Source organism: Megalops cyprinoides, chromosome 1 (assembly GCF_013368585.1).
Source record: "Megalops cyprinoides isolate fMegCyp1 chromosome 1, fMegCyp1.pri, whole genome shotgun sequence".
Classification (NCBI taxonomy): Eukaryota; Metazoa; Chordata; class Actinopteri; order Elopiformes; family Megalopidae; genus Megalops; species Megalops cyprinoides.
The window spans coordinates 61,485,905-61,502,116 of NC_050583.1; the positions used below are offsets into that span (position 1 = coordinate 61,485,905).

Sequence of the window (16,212 nt, forward strand, 5' to 3'; positions counted from 1 at the left end):
TGTCTGATGGGTTCACTGGGTGCAAGATATGTTTTGCCAGGTGGAAAGTCACATTAGTTGAGCGGTTTTTAAAAATTCCCCCGAAGCATGATGTGCAGCGATCCTCTGTTCCTGCTGGTGAGTGGCTACGGTGTACGACTGGCTGCTACTCTGACAGACACATTCATGTGTGAGTGTGTGTGTGTGTGTGTGTGTGTGTGTGTGTGCGCGCGCGTGTGTGTGTGTGTGTGTGTATATGTGTGTGTGTGTGTGTGTGTGTGTGTGTGTGTGTGTGTGTGTGTGTGTGCGCGTGCGCGTGCGTGTGCGTGTGCGTGTGTGTGTGTGTGTGTGTATACTGTGCAGCAGCCCATGAACAGCCAACGCACTCCCTCTCTCCCCACTCAGAGAGCGCCAGGCCTTATAAAGAGAGCTGAAAGCCTTTAAAATGGAAATTGATCACCGAGGATTTATGGCATTCCTCCATACACAGGGGCTACGTCGGAGCGCTATTTTGCAGAAGGGGAATAATAATAAAAGAAATCACCGCAGATGACAGGCGAGCGCAGGGTGGGGGGCCACGAGGCAGAGGAATGTCCAGGCACACAACGCCAGCGCGTGAGAGGACCAGACGCTTTCCAAATAGCAGACTTCCTCACAAACACGACAGAACACCTCCGCAGCCTCCAGTCCTCCCCGGAAGCCACACCACCTATTAGCATTCCCCTGCTTCTCCTCTGTTTCACACTCCTCCTCTTAGCTCACTCCCACTGTCTCTCCTCCATTTCTCTCCCTGTCTTTCATCCCCTCCATCTCTCGCTCTCCCCCTCTCTTTCTCTCTCTCTGGATCTCCCCGTGCTCACGGCTGCAACAGATCGCGTTGCCTGGTGCTGAAATACAGTGATGATAAAACCATGCTGTAGGGTGTGGAAAAAGGTGACCCCTCACGCATTTGATCTTTTGCCCTCTGGTGTCTGGGGAAGCCGGGACCCCCGCGTCGGACTCCCGCGCAGGCCCGGGGTCAGTGTCCCTGCACTCTCACCCCTCTCGCACAGACGGCGTTCAAAGCCCCAAACCCCTATTAAAGTCCGCCTCTCATCTGGGTCGTAAATCTCAGCCCTTCAAAAGTCACCGGGGACACTTTTAACAGCCCCGCGTCAGACCCCCGGCTGCGCTCGAGCGTCTCCTGAACTGTGGGCCGGAAAAGAGCGGCATTGGGAATGAGGCTTTCTGCCATCTGACCGTGACCGTGGCCTTCTGACCACTTGTGCACTGTACCCTGCTCCTGCTGTGGTCAGAGTGTGGTCATGTCAGTGTGCAATTTATGTGAAGAGCAAAGGACACTCTTCCTTGAAAAAAGAAGGTATGAACTGGGGAAATCTGCTGTCTGGTCAAGTGAAAGTTTGACCTACCAGTCAAGACTTCTTGGTTTCTTTCTAGGACTTTCTGCTTAGACTGGGAATAGTCTACCCTGTTTCTGAACCTCCAGAGATGTTCCTAGTTTTTGGTCCTTCCATTCTTTGAAATGAACTACTGGGAAAAAAGATAAATGATTTGACTGAGTTGATTCAGATGCTGTCACGGAGCACGGATGCTTTTCCGGAGTCTACCATTCCAAGATGCTTGGAAAATCAGCGGTGACAATGACAATGACCCTGCTGGGCCATGGCCATCCACCCCTACAGATGCGTTAGTATAAGGTCTTAGTGTAAGCATGGACACTCTATTAAGCAAACACTGTTTCAGGGCTTTTGGCTCGGGTTTCACTTACCTGGCATGTGCTTTCCATGCTCTTTCCTTCCTTCCTGCTGTTTCCTGACATGCCACTTCCTGCAGCTGCTGACGTGGACCTTAGTTGTCGTTTCATCTTCGAAGGATGTGCAGAGCTGAGGAATTGATCTACCCCATTGATTAGGAAAACAGACACAATGCTCAGGCGGGGCTTCCCTGTCAGACATGGCTATTTACAGCCCTTGTGGTAGCTGGGATGGAGCAATAAGCATTCGCTTTTCTTCTTCGCTAATTCACATGGAGTTGCTTCGATTGCTGTTCCTTATCGAACCCAATAGCATAACTCAGGGGAAGAGGACCTAACGTCAGTGGACTCCACGGCACTCCCTCATGGCCATTATAACTCAGACCCAGCCGTAACCAGTCAGAGGGAGGATCATTTCTGAGATGGGAGGTCAGTCTATCACAGATCCATTCATTCTGTAAAACAGATCCATTCTATTTTGGTAGCATACAAGACAAGGAAGGGGTGGGGGGGGGGGGGGGGGTTTGCTGTCTGTTTCATAAGCGATATTACATAAAGACCTGAGCTCAGCTAAGCTTTTGTGTCGTGCAAGACCTGGGGTCAGAGCACGGTCCTGCTCTGTGCGTCAGATCTGTGTGCGGGGCCTTCTGTTTCTGGGGACTCCTCAGGAACAGCGCCGCATAGTGTCTGTGGCAGTCCGGTGCACAAAAGAGACAGGTTCCACCGAGCACTGAGGCGTGCCACACGTGAAACTCTTTAGCACCACCTGTAACAAGATCCAGTACTCACGCCTTCACTTTGAGCCAGAATAGCGCTATTAGAGCTCAGAGTATATCAAACACAGATGTCAGCCCACCGTTTGTTTAAGGCATTCAATAACTCAAAACGCAACTGTTATAATTCAGGCAATATTGCATTCTGGACAGTGGTTTACCCGCTTTATATTTCATATTAATCTAATGGAAAATGTATGATGTTAATCATGTCTGAGGGGGCGGGGTGAGGGAGCTTTGCCCCTGTGCCAGGAGAGGGTAGAGACGTGGGAACGGCCAGTCTTGCTGGCCTACAGAGAAACTTCCCTCTCTTCCCTCTCACTCTCCCTCTCTTTCTCTCACTTGTTTTTTCCTTTTTAATTTTAGTTTTGCTCCCTTTTTAATGGATGGATGGTAATGTTGTTCAAATGAAGGAGACTTAACAGTTAAGGTATCTCTCACATTCAGCTGCTATACATTTCTTCTCTCTGCCTCTCTATCTTTATCTTTTCCTCTGTCCTCCTCTCTGTCTCTGTCTCTGTCTCTCTATCTGAATAGTTCTCGTTTTATTTTCTGAACCAAATGCTGGAAATATTTACATATAAAGAAATAATATGTATATGGGTCTGTGTATCGGAGTAGAGCACTTATCAGCTATTTGCTAGAAATGAGGCAATGTGCTCATTCAGGGTAATTTAGCAGAGCCATGAGTTGTGTTTCCTCTCATAAACAGAACATCTCTTCACCATGAAAACCATGTCATTTGGTGGAGTCACAAGAGTGCTGGATATTGCTGTGAATGGATTCATCCTCTTTGAACTTTAACTAGGCACACAGACGTCCCATCTCTTTTCATGTTAAACTCACCAAATTGTGCCAGAAGACCAATGCCTAAAGCTTGGGGTAGTTAGGAAGTGAGTCACAGACTTATAAGTTTTCTTAAAGCCATGCAGTAAGTCATGGAAATGCATATACTTTTTATTCGCATAAGAGTTTCATTTCCCATGCTGTGCATTACAGCTTGGTACATGTCAGACACCGCCGTTACTTCCCTGCAGTTGTAATTATTCACTCTAGTGCTCTCTGTCAAGCTGATGAAGGTGGTTCCTTTGTGAACGCAAAGCCCAGAGAGAAGACAGAAGGTCTAGTGAGACAAACCAAGCTGATATTTCACAATTCACTCTGTACATTTGTATATGTTGTATTATACATTGTGTGCAAGGGTGAGAACTGTTATTTTTCAAGTTATTTTTTGCTCATTTTATTCTGTCCATTTGAAACGAAACAAATGTCAGTTTTACTTTTTTATTACTTTTTCTCGTTCAGATTCTATTCTTGTACTTGGCATTTTCAAGAAATCACTGGCAGCTGTTAATTTCAGAGGTTCACTTACCTCTCTGGTAAAATCATAGCCTCTCTTACAATAGCTGAGCGGCACATGCTTCTGACAACAGCACCTCTGAGTGCCTATCTCCATCCAATTCACATTCAAATGGTCTATATTAGCATGACGCAAACAACATGTTACGAAAGCACTTCATATACACCAGCAAATACTGTTATAAGCAGGAAATCAGTTGTTTTTCTCCAGAAGTTTTCAACAGAATATGAAAAATGTAACATTGTCTCATTAAAAAAAACTACAACATTAATATATAACCATGGCTGAGTGTCCTCTCCCTGAGGTATGGAGTTATTCATCCATGAGGCACGCATTTAAACTGTGTCAATGTGTGTTAGAATGTCATTGTTCCAACCGTTTTTGGCTTAATATTCCCTTGTTAGAATATTAAAAAATACTGTGTCACCCTTGTTGAAACATTAAAGAAATACAAACATCTAGGCAAATCAAAACATTTTGTATTTTGTGTTCAGTATTCTATACTTACATACATTTGCATTTCCCCTTCCTTTCTCTCTCTCTCTCTCTCTCTCTCTCTCTCTCTCTCTCTCTCTCTCTCTCTCTCTCTCTCTCTCTCTCCTTCTCACCCTCTCCCTTTCTTACTGTGGCTCCATGAAAGGCTGCAACACTGCCCTCTAGTGCTCAGAACCTGTCCCAGTTCCTCTGAATGAAAGCGAGCCCGCCAGTTGCTCAGTGTGCAACAGCAAGGTCCATGCCCAAATTGCTGAAATTACTTCAAAGTGATATAATTAGAGCTGACACAGGTTCACTGCCTCGGCAGTTCTGTGCTGCCTCCGCTTGATGTTGGCACATTCGACAGAGGGGAGCCTAGTAAACAGGTGCACTGTGACTCGCCTTCATCCTGGCTATTCCCAGTCGCACGCACTCACCCAGTCATCACAGACGTGCAGCTACACACATTCATGCAGAAAGTGTAGATTTCGGCGCAATGCACCGCGAGGCAGAGCAGAGACTGTGTCACACAGACAGGCTTAGGTTGTCGAGGTGTTTGCAGCCCCGGCTCAGCACCTTGGGTGCGTTGTGAAAGACGCTCTGTTCGAAAGCGGGGCCCGGCTCAGCACCCTCAGCGCGCTGTGAAAGACACTCTGTCTGGAACCAAAAGCTCGCATGTGTCAGGGGTAGGGCGGGAATCCTTAAACGCGCGGCTGTTTACTTTAAGGAGCCGTTTCTTCTGCTTCGGGTATTTTTATAAGTTTCTCTGCCGATGCCCTGGCCCTGTTTCTGCCATTTTGTGGAAATTAATATCCCTGGGATACAGCTGGAACCCCAGGCCCCTCACCGTGTGTTTTTGTTTGGGGTGTGTGTGTGTGTGTGTGTGTGTGTGTGTGTGTGGTAATGACCTGACCAGGAGTCACATGGCCAGTGAGTGCGCTGGGACTTCAGCGCCCAGCCACAGAACCTCCCGGCTGTAAGCTGGAGGTGCCAAACCTCAGTATCACTGGTGCTAAAAACAAGGCAGCGTTTCAGTATAGCGGGCACATAATCCCCATGCTGGTAAACAAAACAGTTAATATTGAATGTAAAATCAATGGAGAATTTAGAAAAAAAAAACAATTTGGCCTCTTTTGAATGTTATGGTTGTTTATGACAAGATCTCACATATTGCTGAGTTGGTAATTGATCTATGAATAGCCTATTACTGTGTTATATATTATTGATTAAAATGTATGTGATGTTTTGTGGTACAGCTGCAGAAAAGCATTAATCACTTGTGCACAGCATTTGCTCAGTTCATTATGATGTGAACGACATTGATATGTGAGGTATGTCCATGATATAGCTTCCTCTGTCCTTTCCAGAGATCTTGTAATACAGGACACTGCTCTTTGTCTTTGTCTGGTAATTAAATTGTGTTCATTCAGACTTAAGAGCTTTGAAAGACTGATGGTTTTGACACCATTGCTTGTCTTTGGACGTCTTGTGTGTTAAAAAGCTCCTTTTCAAATACAACAAATATGAAGCCTGAGTACTTCCTCTTAAATTTCATCTCTGCTCAGCCTTGACAGAGCTAAAGTGTTTTTCCCAGCTGATAATGTTCAGGACAATGCTTCAGGAAATTTCCTCTCAGCATGTAACATTAAGCAGCGTAAAGCTGTCTCAAAAGTGCTCTACCTGCGGCCTTGTCTGAAGTGAGCCATTGTGGCGGTCAGACGAGAGTGGGGCCCCAGACGCTTTTAGCCCCAGAGCTGTGCCAGCTAGGCAGAGCAGGCATAGAGAGAGACAAAGAGCAGCTCTTAATGTAGCAGATATAAGTCCAATCACTGTGTCTGAGCAGTGGACTGTTATTGTCACACATGCACACACACACACTCACTCAGGCTCACAGACACAAGTACACACACACATGCATGCGTACACACATGCATACACCTACACACAAATAGATATGCAGGCACGCACACAGAAATACAACATTTACACATTAACAGACATGCATTATTACACACATGCACACACACACACATACACAAACACATATGTACTCTTATACACACACACGTACACAACAATAGCCTTGCTACAAACAGTATATATTCACAATAACAAGTAGACTCAACCAAAAACCTGCCAAATATCAAGATACAAAAGACTCTGTACTAGAAAGTGATAAAAGCACATCTCAGTGCTCCTTCTGGGGTTAAAAATAGCACTGGAACTGCAAATGAACCCTTGCCACCCCGCAGCCCCTCAGGCCAGTTCAGAACCGCCTTTATCTAACTTCGAGAGAGTGAGAAAGCCAGGCCACTCATGCCGTCTGTCTGAGCGTCTTCAAAGTCCATCTGAACAATTGCCGACTCCGGCGGGCGGAGGCCTGAGCGCCAAGCGGGCCGCTGAGCCGAGCGTTTGTAGCACGGTGCGTGTCACCGCTTGACGTAATGTAATTCCGGTAACCGGCAGAGGAACCGTTACTGCGGCCAGCGCACATTCCCTGAAGAAAACGCGAGGTCCGAGGCAGCGGAAGAGCGGCGGTTTTTGCGAGCAGCTTGGGGACAGCGGGAAAAGAAGTGCGGGGATCTGGCACTCCCGACAGCGAGAGCCATGGCACAGTGTCGCCTGCCAGCGCAGCCGCTAAAAAAAGGAGCTGCTCCGCTCAATAGGAATCTGATGCCGGAGCAAACCTGCCACGTTAAGACTACTGCTTCAAGATTGTACCTGCAACCACATTTCAAAAAATAAATTACCTGCCCAGCGTTATAACTTTAGTTATCATCATACAGTCAACTGTAGCAAAACCTACAGTTACAAAAAGAGCTTTATATCATCAGTGATATAATCTTTTTCCTGTATTCTGCGACTGCGCTACTTTATCTCATTAATGCTTCATGGACACAGTTTGGAAGACATTAAGCTCTAGTAGGGCGATTGGCTGTGAGTAAGGAATATAGTTATTTTGTTATTTTTGTTGTACTGTAGGGTTTTCCGATCGTTGCTTAAGGTTTAATGTGGATGTTCGGAGGCCTTGGTCCTCTCTTCAGAAAGTCATAATTCTTTATTGTTGGTTAATAGCTTTGGATGGATTTTATGTCTTTGAGACAGAGTAATAACACACAAATAAATATATAAATAAAGTTTTAATTACATTCACACATTGGCTGAATGGCTCCCTCTGTATGAAATTTGCTGCTTTTAGGTTTATTATGAATGTCATTAGCACTGTTTTTGCAATTTTTTTGAATAATTGATGTTATTATTACCAATATTGTAAATCACTAAGCAGATCCCCTTAATAAGGGCAATTTAGCATGTAATATTAATAACAAAGAATAGTAATAAAAGTGAACATTAAAACATAACATTTGAATAAATTCCAAGTATTACGTTAGTTAAAAAATGAATGAATCCCAATTATTAAGAGAGCAATTTAAAACAATTCAGGTTAGGAACAGAACAGAACGGATGACTAGGAAAGGGTATACATCGTATTTTAATGCCTAGTTTAGAGGAAGAATGTTAGTAATGTTAGTTACTAGAGTCAAGCCCATTTTATAGCATTAATTATATGATAGAATTTCTACCAAATGCAGTATTGTTTAAAGAGGCCGGTCTTTATGATATGAGGAAGTAAGGGAATGGGTAGTTTTCATACTGTGGGGCAGTTTGGTAGGGAGGCGAAAAGTAAAAAAAAAACATTGTTATTCTGATCTCATGGTTTGACTGATTGTGTTTCAGATTAATAACAATGGTTTATGGTTCAGGGTTTTTCTTTGCATTATTTTTGCCAACCAGTCAAAATTTTACCGCAGGCTGTTGTTGATTGATCTTTTGCTGGTCTTGCAGGTTCATCCTGGTGTTTGGCTGCCTGGTTCTGTCCGTGTTCTCCACCATCCCTGCTCATCAGGACCTGTCCTCCCACTGCTTACTCATCTTGGTGAGATACCAGCATAGTACTCTTCCGGCATGCCTGTTCACTATCTAGAGTTTTAGCTGTCTCCACAGATGCCTGTGCCTTCAAAACTGTCTGTTCCTAAAAATATTTTTTTCCATTCAGCACCGGACATACAACTGCCCGAGATTGTGCCTGCTCTATGATGGTACAGCTCTTCTTTTGAAGACTCCATTTATAGCTTAAGATATGTATGGCTTGGTAACCTTGAGAAAGAGGGAAGCGTTGATCCTCAGTGCCCCAGGGCACTGAATCACTTACAGTATGAATTTTGTTCACTTATCTCAGATGTAGATGTGTTCTGAAAACGAAAAAAGCCACATTAACATTTACACCAAACTGATCTCCCTTCATTTCCATTTTGTAAATATGCACAAATGAGTCAGGACACTTCTGATGCCTCTGGGCCTGGATTTACTGTAAGGAAACAAACATCACATTTCAATTTCACATAAATGATGGTTTTCCAATGTGGAGATTTAATTAAAACAGCAGGGGAAGGGCCCAGTAATGCCTGAACAGAGGTTTGTCTGTTGGACTAAATGGGTATGAGAATAATACCTTTTCTTATGTAGACAATAGACGCCTACACACACACACAGACAAACCTGCTCAACAAATATTTGCTAAGGGAGTGAGACAAAGAAGCAGATTAGAGGGACAATATTCCAGGTAACATGGAATTAATAAGTCTACATACCTGCACATCATTGTAAAAACTAATTAACAGAGCCAATGTAAGTGTGCCATGTGAAACCCACCCTGAGACATGCACATCTCATTTACATGTCTTTTAATTTGTCTTTCAGCAAATATATGAGCGGTATACACAGGAAGAATCTCTTCCAAACAACCTCCCCGGACATTTCAGTCAGCTTTTGCCATCTGTTGTTGTAGATTCTATCATCCATTTGTAAATCATTTAGAGGCCGAAACTAATTAGCTCGACAACAAACAAAGGACGTCTGGTTAATGAAAATCATTTAATTGAAAATTTAATTTAGATCGCAGTTATAATGAAACATGAAGCCGGGTCACTTACAGTTATCCGTCAAGGCTGATCTTGAATGCAGATAGATTCTGCATTCCCGGCAGTGTGTTGTTGAATATGCTGTAAATGAGTTGTCGTGAAAGCCCCTGATTCAATTACAAACTCGAGTGGTACAGAAATCCATCCATCCCATCGTGTTTATTGGATAGATCATGGACACGGAGTATGTTGTCATGTTGCTTAAAAACGCTGTTTGATATTCTGCTGATAATTCTGTTTTAGCTACATTGATTTCCATGTTTTTACTGCAATGCCATCTAATGCTGTGGGTGGCAGCGGCTCATAAGGGCATGTTGTGAGGGTCCTGGATTTCTGTAGTCAGTAAAAGGGGTACTGGTGACATGGGGTATGGGGAGAGTACTATCAGACAAACCCTGTGACCAGAAACTAGTTATTTCCTCACTTATGTCATGCTAAGTGTAGTATTCCACCCGTGCACACACACACACGCACGCACGCACGCACACACACACACGCACACACACACACACACACACACACACACTCACACATTCTCCCTCAGTCAGTGACTTTGAATGGGATAATACATTGCTCTCAGCGACATAAATCCTGAGAGAGTAGACGACACCGAGTCAGTGATACTCAAGGGTAATGGAACAGCACGGAGAGCAATAGAGGATAGCTGATTTCCCCACAATGCAGTAGACATGAGAGGTGTTGATATTGTGAAGCTGCGGCATCAAGGGAGGCTGTGCTCTGAAGAGACAATGGATGATTTCACTGGGGATTAGTCAGGAAAGGAAATGAGATGGCTTGCTCTGTCAGTGATTAATAAACTTTTGGTTAATTATGTTCATTAGATCATGCATTAAGCTGCCTGCAGTTTCTCGCAAATCACGCTCTGTACTTCATCAAAGGGTACACATGAGCAGGATTGCATATTCTGTACATTCACAAAAATAGATTACAACAGACATACATACACTACGATGACATGGTAGAGTGTAGTGTTCTTTTTAGAGTAAATGTTGAAATTGTATTTCCCAGAACTGCTCTTGGTATTCTTCAGTATCAGTTTGATGCTTCATGTAGTATCACCACTCATTACATTCCTTTGGTTGTAGCTGATAGCCTGCAAGGTCTTTGTGTTGTCTTTATAGTGAACATTATATTACTAATTGCTGTATGTATTATGATCCGATGAAATGCTGAATTGATACTCAAAGAAACAGCCTGTGATGCACTGGCAGGCTTTAATTATTCTTGTTACTGAGTGCAAATGAATACTGTACAAAAAGTCATAGGAGATGCATTGAATATATTACTTTTACTGTAATTAAATACTGTATTGTCATCTTGCATTGACAACACAGCATAGTTTTTCTTATTGTCTTATTATAACAATATTGTAACACATCTATTGTTATTGTCTCTTGGAACATTGTAATTGTCTCTTGGAACAATTGTCTGTTGTAACATGTCATAACAGACCATAAAATGTTTATAGTCTATTTTTATTGCCTATTGGCTTGTGTGCCCTAAAATAAGAACAAAAAAATAGTTCTAAAAACAAATATAATAATTTGCCAAATAATCCAGTTGTGGTCATTTTAAGGCTTTGTTCTTGCAACATTTACAGATGTGTTATAACCAATTTATAAAGAACTTACAACTTGTAAAAGTAGCTGTTATTGTAATTATCATCTGTAGGTGATATGATAAGTTCAACAGAGGTCCAGAGAGTAAAATGCTATATTTTTGAACACAGAATATACAAGGCATCAACAGTGCCATTTGTTTCAAAGCTTTTGTAGCATTATAAATGCATTATAGCATATAGCACATGATATACTAGCAAACAATACCATGATGCAGAGCAGCTGATGGAGTGTATTTTAAATGCATCAGTTTAAAATTGTCCGTTTTTAAGGTTCATAACAACATGTTATTCTCCTTAAGTAAAATCTGGGAAATGGTACAAGAAACTTGTGTCAGATTATAATTTCAGGAAGATCATTTCATACACAAATGAAAACATCAGACCTTTTTCTCTTTTCTGGAAAAAAAATGCAGTACATTTCCAGTGAAAATAATGCTGAACGATGGAGGCCCAATGCATATTACCTTCTATAGTGCTAACGCAAACTGAGGACTATGGAAGCACATCGAAGTGACAGACAGAAGAAATGGTGTTGTGCTTGGCTGACCACCTTTGCTGAGATCCCCCTCTCTCCCCTTTTTCCTGCAGGAGTTTGTGATGATCGTGGTATTTGGCCTGGAGTACATTGTTCGCATTTGGTCTGCTGGATGCTGCTGTCGCTACAGGGGATGGCAGGGTCGGCTACGCTTCGCCAGGAAGCCCTTCTGTGTCATAGGTGAGGGCGGTGCTCCCGCTGTTAGCACGGGGCTTTAGCTGGGTGTCTCACGGGTATGGCTAATGGGCAGGCTGGGGAATAAATCAGAGAGAGCTCCTTGTCCAAAATAAATTTAGTCAATAAAAAGGCTATCATTGTCCACCTGGGTAGCAGACTGCTGGAAGTTCCTTGGGAGCGATAAAAAGAAATCACGTAAACAGAGGCAAACCTGCTGTCATTGAAATTGTTTTCATCACATAACATTAAATAAGGGGAGAACCACCTCTCAGAGGTCAACTACTTTTCCTCACCTAACTTTCTCTTTATTAGCTCTCTCTTTCTTCACATTGCTTACGCACTCTCTTACACACTTCTTTATCTACCAGTCTAAGCACTGTACTCGCTGTAACTTCTCTTTCTGAGCCAGTTTAAACACAGCTGTCCCACTCACCCCCAGCTGTCACCAAATCACTTACGGCGACTTTAGTCTGCTATTAATCGGATGCACGCGCGCCAGTACGTCACGGTGATGTTGCAGTGTGGTAGTCAGAGTTCTGTTTTGATTGTTTTTGGAGCGGTGTTGCGGTCGCACATTCTTTTTCACCTTTTGCTGTCATAATGGAATGAGAAACTGCAGGCATCGAGTGCGAGTGAAGACAGACGTTGTTTGTTTTGCATCATCTGAGGAATGGAAATCGGTGGATGAAGGAAGAGACCCCTGGGAAGGGATCCGTGATCGGCGAGAGGCCATTGGCTCAGTGCTGTACTCCAGCTGAAGCTTTGGTTACTGTGAATGTGATGCTGATTGTGAATGAAGCAGGCCTTCCTAATCGTCACGAATTCTTTCCATTATTTAGACGTATTCAGTTGCCCTTTTCAGACAGTATTTTGAAGGGGAAAGCGCTGAGAAGCTGGGGAGTCAAGCTTCAGTTGTCTGCCCTGTGCCGGGTAATGCAATGTCATCTCTCATCATAAGCCTTCCAAATGCTGAGAAACATTACACTGAAAGCCACATAGGTCACTGGAAGGTCGATGATATTCAATCTTAATCTTGCCTGTGTTCAAATACACGTGCACAGACACAAGTGCGTGCACACACACACACACACACACACACACAAATCTGCTCAACAAATATTTGCTAACAGAGTGAGAGAAAGAAGCAGATGAGAGTGAGAGATAATACGCAGGGCCATTATTACTATTATTATTATTATTATTGTCATTGTTATTGTCATTATTATTATGTTGTTATGGCTTTATGTCGATCCATTATTGTCTTTGTTGTTATGGCTTCATATCACCCAGTGCAGTTTCGTACTTTTCAAAGGTTATCTCTCACTGCGTGCCCTTGTTGGGTATAGTTTATTTATCCAGCACCTCGTAATCCTACCAGGACTAAGCTGCTTTCCGGATCCACAGTCTGCTTTGCAACAGGGAGGCACTTGACATAATGACCCCTTGGCCACCTGTGAACCCACGCCACAGGCGTGAGCAATGTGCCGCTGGGTCTGCATGTAGGAAATGTGGAGATCAGCGTTAAGCAGCGCTTATTTAAATTTCTCCCCCGTAACTCTCGAGTGTCCCTCGTCATCGTGTAAACAGTCAGTCTCCCCTTCGCCGCTCTCTGACAGTCGCTCTGAGGAAGCGTTTTTTTTTTTTTTCCCGAGAGCGTGCGTCTCATTAAAAAAGAGAAATGTTTGGTGTTTAAGTGTAACAAGGCTCATGTTTGTTCTGGAGGCCTGCTCGGCTCAGGGAAGGCTGTCAGCCGAGCAGTGAGGACCCCTCTAATTGTGATGAAGCACGGCACTGCATATGACGTGGATGAGATCATATTAACACAGCGCACAGGCCTGATCAATGGCTCGGCTGAAGACAGATGATGATTGGAGATGGAGCTTGATGAAACTGCTTTATTGTCTTTGTTCTCCTGTGCTGAGCACTCAGTAACGTGTGTGTCCATGAGCGTGTGTATGTGTGTGTGTGTGTGTGTGTGTGTACATGTGTGTTCAGAAATACACCATATTAGTCCAGTTTTCTATGTTGTTTTTTTCAAGGACTCCTATAATTGTACAGTGTTTTTTTCTATCTATTGCCTGTGATCAACTCCAAACTATGGTGATTAGTTCAGAACATTGTATGGAAAGACACTGATAAGAAGGTGTGAGAGTCGTAGCAATGCTGTTGGGTCACATGGACCAGGGATGTGAACATAGTGGTTTAGTGCAGTGAACTATAAAACAGGTCATTGAAGGCAACAATCCATCCATCAGGGTCACGTCAAATCCTAAATTACACAGGACTGGGAACAATTTCATTTGGAGTAGTTAAGCAGGTGATTTGCTCAGCCGAGTCATTTAAAGATCATTAGGAAACAAATACCTGAATGCCCCTAAGGCCCTCAAGGAGCTTAACTAAATAAAACAACTGACGTCTTTAATTAATGACTATCGATCATGGGCTCCCAGTCGTGAGATTTTAGTGATCTACATCAGGATGGAAAATGGACTCTTGCCCTCGAGTATTACATTTACATTCTGCCTAATTATGAGAGAGTTATTGTGGCCTTTGGATGGGTCTCTGAGATAGAGCAGCGCTCCCATTTCATCGAGTTTAGTTTCATCTTGCTTTATTTTTATTACTCATTTTACCGATCTAATATACGAAGGTCCAGAAGATTATTAGCTGTTGATAGCTTCATGAATAAATTATAACTCAGCTGAGCTTTTTGCGTCTGAATGTAAGAAGCATGGCTGGAGAGAGCAGTTACATGCAAGCCTGGCAAAAGAGGCCCAACTCCATGTCTTAAATAACAATAAAAAGGTTACTTGCTGGGTGTGTCTGTAGCGGGTGGGATCTTTCTGCATTGTGTATTGGATGTTACGTGGGTCGGCAATTGAGCAAGTGAGTTTCGAAACGAGGTTCTTACTGCTCACTACCAGCCCCTTACAGCCAGCGTCGTTGCCAGTTGAGCTAAAGGCAAATTGCCCTTAGCCTGTTGACAATAACGCTACTAAACCAGGTCTTAGGGGAGCTCGGCTACCTGCTACTTGCTACCTAAGGTTTTACGCAGCACTCACATGAGCTATTACTTCAGCTCTGCTACATGTCCACATATGAGTGTGCTCCCAGAGATGGGAGAGATACAACAGGATATAAGTGGTTATGAGCCTGCCCCTCTCCCATGTGAGGAGAAATCATGCTAGCGGGTCTACTCTCAAGGTGCGGACAGTTTCTCCACTAAGGTCGTCAGGCAGCTAGATACATTTAAAATTTCAACCTGAAAACCCCAGGCAATGCCCAGGCAAAACCTGAGAATGATGACGTACATCGAGAAAGAAAACCATGGCTTTATCACACTGGCAATGGAAAGCAAAGGAAACTAGTGGTAGTGAAACACAGTGGTGATATCATTCTAAGACAGCTGCCTCAACGGAGGGAACATCTGACCCCTGCTGACAGGCAGAGAGGGTTTACAGCTGGGCTGTGAAGACAAAACTGCTGATCTAATGCTCACTGTCTCTCAGTGTAAGTGTAATACTCATAACCTCACACTGCTGATCTAATACTCACTCTCTCTCAGATCTAATACTCACTCTCTCTCAGTGTTAGTGTAATACTCATTACCGCACACTGCTGATCTAATACTCACTCTCTCTCAGTGTTAGTGTAATACTCATAACCTCACACTGCTGATCTAATACTCACTGTCTCTCAGTGTTATTATAATACTCATAACCTCACACTGCTGATCTAATACTCACTGTCTCTCAGTGTTATTTTAATACTCATAACCTCACACTGCTGATCTAATACTCACTGTCTCTCAGTGTAAGTGTAATACTCATAACCTCACACTACTGATCTATTACTCACTGTCTCACAGTGTTATTATAATACTCATAACCTCACACTGCTGATCTAATACTCACTCTCCCTAAGTGTAAGTGTAATACTCATAACCTCACACTGCTGATCTAATACTTACTGTTTCTCAGTGTTAGTGTAATAATCATTACCTCACACTGCTGATCTAATACTCACTCTCTCTCAGTGTAAGTGTAATACTCATAACCTCACACTGCTGATCTAATACTCACTCTCTCTCAGTGTTAGTGTAATACTCATTACCGCACACTTCTGATCTAATACTCACTCTCTCTCAGTGTAAGTGTAATACTCATAACCTCACACTGCTGATCTAATACTCACTGTCTTTCAGTGTTATTGTAATACTCATAACCTCACACTACTGATCTATTACTCACTGTCTCACAGTGTTCAATGTACAATTTCACACTGCTAGTCTATTCACGCTGTTTCACACGGCCGGTCTAATGCTTACCGTTTTCACTCCTGGTCCTACATTTACTCTCACTGGTCTCTCCAAATATTCAGTCTAACACCACAGACTGAGGACTCATTGGTGATGGGACACATTTTTCCTGATGTTTACTTTACTATCTAATACTGCATTGCTCTTCTTGTTTAGTACTCATTGTATCACATTAGACTACTTGTCTGATGATACTCGTTCCTCACACTGGTCCAGTGA

General features: G+C 43.3%; 1 protein-coding gene across 2 annotated transcripts in view; it reads left to right on the plus strand.

The window, feature by feature from the left end:
* Nucleotides 1–16,212, plus strand: part of kcnq5b (potassium voltage-gated channel, KQT-like subfamily, member 5b) — a 122,695-nt gene that overhangs the window by 82,410 nt on the left and 24,073 nt on the right. For both annotated transcript variants that reach the window (XM_036524688.1, XM_036524695.1), the window contains exons 2-3: nucleotides 8,186–8,276; nucleotides 11,552–11,678. In XM_036524688.1, coding sequence (XP_036380581.1) covers nucleotides 8,186–8,276; nucleotides 11,552–11,678 — 218 coding nt within the window. The remainder of the gene's footprint in view (nucleotides 1–8,185; nucleotides 8,277–11,551; nucleotides 11,679–16,212) is intronic.